The following is a 9929-nucleotide window of genomic DNA, read 5'->3' as shown; positions in this document are numbered from 1 at the left end:
ATATTTATATACAATATACAAAAATTGTCTCCTAGGAACTGGTGCACTGGGACTCCGCAGAACGGTGTTGGTGTAGTTTAATATGCAGTTGATACAGGGGGTTGGCTTAGCTTCTGGAAAATGATAGATCTTCTAAATGTGGGCTACCTCAATGTGAGAGTTATTAGTGGAAAGTCTGATTCTGACATTTCTTTGGACCAGGAAGCGAACGGCTCTGTCTCCTCTGAGGTTGATACATCCTCTGTACATGAGGATTCTCTTTCCCTGTCTGCTGCAGACAAAAAGGTTAGGGCTGTGAAAACTACCCTACTTATTGACAACCCTGAGCAGACTCCTAGGCCTAAGTTTTTAAGCAAAGAAAGATGTAACCGTTTTTGGCTTCAGCTTAACTCCAGGATCTCCTAGTGACAGCTTGGTCAAAGCCTACTAGAGGTTCACCATCCGTTAAAGGAATAGTTTCATTTTTTTTATTCCTTACTATCTAAGAATCAGGCCCGGTGGGAGCTTCTGTTTCTGGATGTTGTGCATATGTGACTTGCCTGGTTAGGTCGTCTATTCTACTTTTTCTAGATACATCGGAACCTGGAAAACTTTCTAAAAATAACACCCGCATGAGAGTAGGCTGTCACGGGTCCTGCAGTGGATTCTGATTGGGTGTTGAATGCAGTTTGCCGTGAGTTGTAGGAGAGTCTAATGCTGGTTACACACCAGGACGATCCTGCTCGTGAGCGGGTCGTTACAGGAACGTACGACCCGCACAGAAAAGGCACCTGATGTGATCGCGACCCGCAGCCACTACAATGGTAGTTTCTCAGATCCTACCTGCTGCAGGTAGGATCTCAGAAAAGACGTAACGACCCGCCGGGCTGCTCATCGGATCGGGATCACATCAAAATGGCCCAAAACATGGCCAATTTACATACAATCGGTCGAGATTGGCATATTTTGGGCCAAATCGTCCTGGTGTGTACCCCACATTAGCTCTGGTAGTAACAGAAAGGCGTGGTTGTCCTTCATGACTTAAGTGAAAATAACAAATGCTTATTTGGGGGAAGTGGCTGACTCCGGGATCTTAGCATCAAAGGTGTTGGCTTCTGTGGTTCCTGCTAGGAACCCTCTTTGGTTCTTCTGATTGGAGGGTTGAAGCGAAGTGCAAGAAGGTGTTAGCGCTTCCATATTCTGAAGAAATACTTTTTTGTTTAGAGGTAGACCAGATCAATGCCACTGTGGTTACATCTAGAAATGCTTTCCTTTCCTCTGTGGTACTCTATAAAAGAAAGTGTTTTTTTTGGGTTTTTTTTCATAGTACTCCTACACATGTTTAATCTAATGTAAAATGTAGTAATGGTTAGTATTACTGCCTCACAGCACTGTGGTCATGGGTTCAATTCTCGCCATGGCCCTAAATGGATGGAGTTTGTATATTATCCCCGTACTTGTGTGGATTTACTCCAGGTACCCACAATCCAAACATATACTGGTAGGTTAATTGGCTTGCAAAAAAAAAAATGAACCCTAGAATGTCTGTGTGTGTGCATGTGGTAGGGAATATAGATTGTAAGCTCCACTGGGGCAGGGACTGATGTTAGAATTCAAATATTCTCTTTGAAGCGCTGCAGAATATGTGTACTATATAAATTAATAGACTGAGAGGAGACCTTTTTTTTTTTTTTCATGGTTTGGCTCGTTAGGACTTTCTGCTTTTACCATAGATGCACTCTTAACAAGCAAAGAGTTTGCAGGGAAAATTTACTAAAACCTCTAAATGTCACGAGCTGATGTTGTACAGAAGGGATGCGGTCATTTGGTCTACTGCATTATGGTCGACAGTCATTAGGTCGAATCCATTAGGTCGACATGCTAAAAGGTCGACATGACTCTAGGTCGCCATGGGAAAAGGTCGACATGATTCTAGTTCGAAAGGTCATTAGTTCGACAGGTCATTAGTTCGACATTGTCTATGTCGACATTCACAAGGTCGACATGGAGTTTTTCACTGTTTTTTGAGCCAACATGTGCCGACAGGCGGTATTTCATGCCCTACCATCCACTAGGGCGTGGTGGGAGAATAAAATAGTGTGCCGAGCGTAGCGAGGCACCGTGCCCGACGCATCGCGAGCGCAGCGAGCGATGCGAGGGGATGCAGTGCACTTTAAACTGTGTCCATGTCGACTGTGTTGACATTCAGGTAAAAAAACAGTGAAAAACCCCATGTCGACCTTGTGAATGTCGACATAGACAATGTCAAACTAATGACCTTTCGACCTAGAATCATGTCGACCTTTTTCCATGTCGACCTACAGTCATGTCGACCTTTTAGCATGTCGACCTAATGGATTCGACCTAATGACTTTCTACCATAATGCAATAGACCAAATGATCCCAACCCGTACAGAGCAACCAAATTTTTTCTATCATTTCTCTATTGCATCCTAGAAAATAAGACAGCAGTTGATTGGTTGCTGTAAGCAATGTCACCTCTTTACATAAAAGTATAAGTAAATTAACCCCTACATGAACACTATGAATGACTACCAATGCCAGACCTCCAAGTCATTTCAGGCTGTGGACAAAGCCAATATCCAGTAGAGACAGCCATGATGTTGCCTGTACCGTTATTCATGAAGTATCAATCATGCACTTTACTAAGCATCCTTGCTTAGCCCACAAAATGGCTTCCTCTGTAATGCATATGACAAGTATGTTGGGGACTGTAGATTCTATACATATACCGGTTGCGTGTATAAATAAAATGGGGACATATTGAATAAATGTAGGAGATACTCATTTTTCCCTATAATTAAAGTAATACACAAAAATACAATAATTCCAATTCATTAGTGTAAAAAACAAGATTATAAATACAATTTAACAAATAGAAACAAATGATAAATATAAAAATAAATAAATTAACTTCTAACCACAATACAATCTGTGATAAATCTGGGCAAGCTACACCTGTTACACAGGGGCAGATGTAAGAAGTAGTGATAAGGGAGGAGAAGTGGCCCAGGGCAACCAATCAGCTCTGAAGTAACATATATAATTTGCAAACTAAAATTATACAGAGCAGCTGCTTGGTTCACTTCTCCCTTATACATCTGCCCCATTGTTGGTTACTGGCTGAGGGGGTAGATGCATTAAGCCTGGTGAAGAGATAAAACGAAAAGGTTTTAACACACCAGCCAATCAACTTTCAACTGTTATTTTTCAAACACAGCTGATTGGTTGGTACTTTATCATTTCACCAGGCTTAATCCATCTGCCCCAATGTAGGATGCTGGGAGGTGGTGTAGAACCACTGGAGAGATGTAATGTACAACAGTTTTCCATAGTTGAGGTTTCTAAAAACTTTTTTGCACCAGGAGCACAACATCCAATGGAAGATTGAGTGAAGAAGGCAATATGCGGTGAGGCTTTGCTCCGGAGAGTAAGTTTGTATTGTAGCTGCCACGGGAGGGATGAGGACAGATTCTTACAGTGGCGTTCTCGGACGGATAGGAGAACTGGATAAAGCTGCCTCCCCAAAGACATTAGCATAGGAGGATTTCAGGAACTGAACGTAGTTCTGCATGCTGCGATTGGTGCTTTCTGACTGCTCCAGCCTGTCTTTTAGATCTTGTAAACGGCTCTGGAACCGCCGATCAGCCTGATGGAAAAAGTCATGCAATAAAATGATGACAGAAATAAGCCACAGAACACACCAGTACTCATGCACAGCAGAGATTAGGGATAGCAAATCACAAGAGGTTATGGGGGCTTATCTATTAATATAGAGATAATTGATATGTCGACAAAACATCCCTGATGACCTAGCGGTGACTTATCTGACACAGCAGTTCCAATGTTGATATACTGATGGCTTCTGGTAGATCTTGTTATCTCTTCACCTAGAGCAGGCATGTCCAAACTATGGCCCTCCATCTGTTGTGAAACTACAAGTCCCATCATGCCTTGCCACATTTTTGCTATTAGGGAATGCTAAAACTATGGCAAAGCATACTGGGATATGTAGTTTCACAACAGCTGGAGAGCCGCAGTTTGGACATGCCTGACCTAGAGCAAGGATGGGGAACCTTCAGCCCTCCAGCTGTTGTTGAACTACACATCCCAGCAACCGTTTTAGAATGGCCAAATAGAAAAACTGTAGCAGAGCATGCTGGGATGTGTAGTTCAATAACAGCTGGAGGGCTTAAGGTTCCCAATCCTTGACCTAGGTAGATGTATGAAGCAGTGATAAAGGAGGAGAAGTGGCCAAGGCGACCAATCAGCACTGAAGTAACATCTATAATTTGCATAATCTACAATTATACAGAGCACCTGATTGGTTGCCATAGGCCACTTCTCCCTTATCATTGCTTCATACATCTACCCCCAGTGCAGGAACTACACATTCCAGCATGCCTTGCTACAGTTTTGCTATTTGTTCATGCTAAAACTGTTGCACAACTGGAGGGACAAATATTCCTCACCCCTGCCCTAGTGCCAGAACTCCGCTCCTGTTTCCTACCCCAGACACGTTATCTTTCTCCCCAAAACCTTCCAGTAAATGCAAAATAATCTTATGTTTGTATTTATCATTCTGTCCAATCTGACCATGCACTTCTTGTTTTCGTCATGTTCTTCTATTTGATTTCTTTCTGTATGTATGGGTTTTGCACAACTCATTAAAAAATACCAGAGATGTGCAGGTCCGCATTTACCCGGATCTCAAAACAGGATATTTTTTGGCTATTCTACTGTCACATGTTTTGGAGCCAAAACATATGACAGCTAATAGCCCACAGGTTCTCAAACTCAGTCCTCAGGACCCCACACAGTTCATGTTTTGCAGGTCTCCTCACAGAGGGCTTTATTCTAGTTCACTCTTTCTGACAAAATCCTTCTTAGATGGACAAAACCATGTGCACTGCAGGGGGGGGGGATGTTACTTGTGCAGGGAGAGTTAGATTTGGGTGGGGTTTTACTTCAAAGTGAGATCTATATTGCAGTGTAGAAATAAAGCAGTCAGTATTTACCCTGCACAGAAACAAAATAACTCACCCAAATCTAATTCTCTCTGCACATGTTACATCTGCCCCCCTGCAGTGCACATGGGTTTTTCCATCTAAGAAGGATTTTGTCAGAAAGAGTGAACTAGAATAAGGCCCAGAATCACAAGTAAAGTAAAATGTGTCAGTCAGTAATGAGTACACCTGTGCACCTTCAGAGTGACCTGAGGACAGAGTTTGAGAACCACTGCAATAGCCAATAAGATCCCATTTTGAGATACGGGTAAATACGTACCTGCACATCTCTAAAAACTATACTAAAAACTATACTAAATCTCCCCCCCCCCCCCCCCCCCAGGTGACAGGTTGTGATAGAGCCCTTTTCGCGGGTGACATGTCAACCATGATCTGTTTGTAGTTCTGAGGACCGTGTGTCAGAACCACTGCTATAATCAATCAATTATTTTTTTTTTTGATCAAGGCTACTCAAAGTTGCATACCTACAGCGGGGGGCAGCCATCTTGTAGACCAGGCATGTGCAAACTGTGTCCCTCCAGCTGTTGTGAAACTACACATACCAGCATGCCTTGCCATAGTTTTAGCATTCCCTAATAGCAACATTGTGGCAAGGCATGATGGGACTTGTAGTTTCACAACAGCTGGAGGGCCATAGTTTGGACATGCCTGTTTGTAGACTGAACCATCATTGATTAACCTGCAGCCCACCTGCTCACCTATTGACATCACTGAGGCTCTTTTTCTTGTGCAGATATTTTTTGTTACCACCAGGTTAAGTGAATAACTAGTTCTTTTTAATATGGTTGTGTAGTTACAACACCGCACTGTAGGATATTGCACTCCTATGCTTTTTCTGTATAATGGATATACTGTAATAAGGATATTTCTGGCAGCTGGTCGGCTATATCAATAGGTTTGTCTTTTTAATAAATGATAGATCTTCTTCTGCCTAAAACAATCAGATCTTTATTTACACTCACACAAATTATCAGGCGGGAAAGTAAAAGATGATCCGGCCTCTCGTGGCAGAAGCTTAAAAGAATAGATGGAAGAAAAAGTTTGAGTAGACAATGACCCTGTATCAGAGGCAGAGGCCTTAGTCGTGCTGCATCTGCCTCTGATACAGGGTCATTGTTACCCAAACTTTTTCTCCCATCTATTCTATTAAGCTTCTGCCGCGAGAGGCCGGATGTGCCCCACCTTCTATGAAAATACGCATTCTCAATAACAGGGATGCTGACTTGGCCACTGCCCTAGGGTCCATGTTAGTGGATGTGTGTACTCTGTAAGCCACTCCCCTGAGCATGTTTGCAACTTAGGCAGTAAAACTATTTCAGCTAATTGCTCCTCCCTCAGCAGCTATTTTAAACTCATGCTGCTTATAGCTTCAGTATGGTGAGGGTGTTGGGTTCTTGTCTCCGCTTGTACCTTGCTCTGTGCAGTTCTTGCTGCTGGATTGTTCAGTATTTTTTTTTTATATATATTCTTTATATACAATATACAAAAAATTGTCTCCTAGGAACTGGTGCACTGGGACTCTCCGCAGAACGGTGTTGGTGTAGTTTAATATGCAGTTGATACAGGGGGTTGGCTTAGCTTCTGAAAAATGATAGATCTTCTAAATGTGGGCTGCCTCAATGTGAGAGTTATTAGTGGAAAGTCTGATTCTGACATTTCTTCGGACCAGGAAGCGAACGGCTCTGTCTCCTCTGAGGTTGATGCATCCTCTGTACATGAGGATTCTCTTTCCCTGTCTGCTGCAGACAAAAAGGTTAGGGCTGTGAAAACTACCCTACTTATTGACAACCCTGAGCAGACAAATAGGCCTAAGTTTTCAAGCAAAGAAAGATGTAACAGTTTTTGGCTTCAGCTTAACTCCAGGATCTCCTAGTGACAGCTTGGTCAAAGCCTACTAGAGGTTCACCATCCGTTAAAGGATTAGTTTCATTTTTTTTTTATTCCTTACTATCTAAGAATCAGGCCCGGTGGGAGCTTCTGTTTCTGGATGTTGTGCATATGTGACTTGCCTGGTTAGGTCGTCTATTCTACTTTTTCCAGATACATCGGAACCTGGAAAACTTTCTAAAGATAACACCCGCATGAGAGTAGGCTGTCACGGGTCCTGCGGTGGATTCTGATTGGGTGTTGAAAGCAGTTTGCCGTGAGTTGGAGGAGAGTCTAATGCTGGTTACACACCAGGACGATGCTGCTCGTGAGCGGGTCGTTACAGGAACGCACCCACTACAATGGTAGTTTCTCAGATCCTACCTGCTGCAGGTAGGATCTAAGAAAAGACGGAACGACCTGCGGGGCTGCTCATCGGATCGGGATCACATCAAAATGACCCATTTACATATAATCGGTCAAGATTGTATCTAAATTGGCTCATTTTGGGCCAAATAGTCCTGGTGTGTACCCCACATTAGCTCTGGTAGTAACAGAAAGGCGTGGTTGTCCTTCATGACTCAAGTGAAAATAACAAATGCTTATTTGGGGGAAGTGGCTGACTCCGGGATCTTAGCATCAAAGGTGTTGGCTTCTGTGGTTCCTGCTAGGAACCCTCTTTGGTTCTACTCTCTTGGAGGGTTGAAGCGAAGTGCAAGAAGGTGTTAGCGCTTCCATATTCTGGAGAAATACTTTTTTGTTTAGAGGTAGACCAGATCAATGCCACTGTGGTTACATCTAGAAATGCTTTCCTTTCCTCTGTGGTACTCTACAAAAGAAAGTGTTTTTTTTTCTCCATAGTACCCCTACACATGTTTAATCTAATGTAAAATGTAGTAATGGTTAGCATTACTGCCTCACAGCACTGTGGTCATGGGTTCAATTCTCGCCATGGCCCTAAATGGATGAAGTTTGTATATTATCCCCGTACTTGTGTGGATTTACTCCAGGTACCCACAATCCAAACATATACTGGTAGGTTAATTGGCTTGCAAAAAAAAGGAACCCTAGAATGTCTGTGTGTGCATGTGGTAGGGAATATAGATTGTAAGCTCCACTGGGGCAGGGACTGATGTTAGAATTCAAATATTCTCTTTAGAGCGCTGCAGAATATGTGTACTATATAAATGAATAGACTGAGAGGAGACCTTTTTTTTCATGGTTTGGCTCGTTAGGACTTTCTGCTTTTACCACAGATGCACTCTTAACAAGCAGAGAGTTTGCAGGGAAAATTTACTAAAACCTCTAAATGTCACAAGAGCTGATGTTGTACAGAGCAACCACATTTTTTCTATCATTTCTCTATTGCATCCTAGAAAATAAGACAGCATTTGATTGGTTGCTGTAAGCAATGTCACCTCTTTACATGAAAATATAAGTAAATTAACCCTTACATAAACACTATGAATGACTACCAATGCCAGACCTCCAAGTCATTTCAGGCTGTGGACAATGCCGATATCCAGTAGAGGCAGCCATGTTGTTGCCTGTACCATTATTTATAAAGTATCAATCATGCACTTTACTAAGCATCCTTGCTTAGCCCACAAAATGGCTTCCTCTGTAATACATATGACACAAGTATGTTGGGGACTGTAGATTCTATACATATACCGGTTGCGTGTTTAAATAAAATGGGGACATATTGAATAAATGTAGGAGATGGTCATTTTTCCCTATAATTAAAGTAATACACAAAAATACAATAATTCCAATTCATTAGTGTAAAAAACAAGATTATAAATACAATTTAACAATAGAAACAAATGATAAATATAAAAATAAATAAATTAACTTCTAACCACAATACAATCTGTGATAAATCTGGGCAAGCTACACCTGTTACACAAGGGCAGATGTAAGAAGTAGTGATAAGGGAGGAGAAGTGGCCCAGGGCAACCAATCAGCACTGAAGTAACATATATCATTTGCAAACTAAAATTATACAGAGCAGCTGCTTGGTTCACTTCTCCCTTATACATCTGCCCCATTGTTGGTTACTGGCTGAGGGGTAGATGTATTAAGCCTGGTGAAGAGATAAAACGAAAGGTTTTAACACACCAGCCAATCAACTTTCAACTGTTATTTTTCAAACACAGCTGATTGGTTGGTACTTTATCATTTCACCAGGCTTAATACATCTGCCCCAATGTAGGATGCTGGGAGGTGGTGTAGAACCACTTGAGAGATGTAATGTACAACAGTTTTCCATAGTCAAGGTTTCTAAAAACTTTTTTGCACCAGGAGCACAACATCCAATGGAAGATTGAGTGAAGAAGGCAATCTGCGGTGAGCCTTTGCTCCGGAGAGTAAGTTTGTATTGTAGCTGCCACGGGAGGGATGAGGACAGATTCTTACAGTGGCGTTCTCGGACGGATAGGAGAACTGGATAAAGCTGCCTCCCCAAAGACATTAGCATAGGAGGATTTCAGGAACTGAACGTAGTTCTGCATGCTGCGATTGGTGCTTTCTGACTGCTCCAGCCTGTCTTTTAGATCCTGTAAACGGCTCTGGAACCGCCGATCAGCCTGATGGAAAAAGTCATGCAATAAAATGATGACAGAAATAAGCCACAGAACACACCAGTACTCATGCACAGCAGAGATTAGGGATAGCAAATCACAAGAGGTTATGGGGGCTTATCTATTAATATAGAGATAATTAATATGTCGAAAAAACATCCCTGATGACCTAGCGGTGACTTATCTGAAACAGCAGTTCCAATGTGACACACTGATGGCTTCTAGTATATCTTCACCTAGAGCAAGGATGGGGAACCTTCAGCCCTCCAGCTGTTGTTGAACTATACATCCCAGCAACCGTTTTAGAATGGCCAAATAGCAAAACTGTAGCAGAGCATGCTGGGATGTGTAGTTCAATAACAGCTGGAGGGCTTAAGGTTCCCCTGACCTAGAAGTAGATGTATGAAGCAGTGATAATGCTGGATATAACTTCCGGTGGGGGCCGGGGATGGTT

The 9929-nt window shown here is 42.4% G+C and overlaps 1 protein-coding gene across 1 annotated transcript in view; it reads right to left on the bottom strand.

Annotated features, from left to right (window-relative positions):
* Nucleotides 1-8270: 8270 nt before the first annotated feature.
* Nucleotides 8271-9929, bottom strand: part of ODF2 (outer dense fiber of sperm tails 2) — a 39316-nt gene continuing 37657 nt past the window's right edge. The window contains exon 20 of the mRNA XM_083158716.1: nt 8271-9481. Within this exon, the coding sequence (XP_083014842.1) occupies nt 9308-9481 (174 nt within the window). The 3' untranslated portion in view covers nt 8271-9307. The remainder of the gene's footprint in view (nt 9482-9929) is intronic.

This window comes from Crinia signifera, chromosome 9 (genome assembly GCF_055691185.1).
Source record: "Crinia signifera chromosome 9, ASM5569118v1, whole genome shotgun sequence".
Taxonomy (NCBI): Eukaryota; Metazoa; Chordata; class Amphibia; order Anura; family Myobatrachidae; genus Crinia; species Crinia signifera.
The sequence above is the reverse complement of the archived record's forward strand: the minus strand, read 5'-3'. Positions and strand labels throughout refer to the sequence as shown.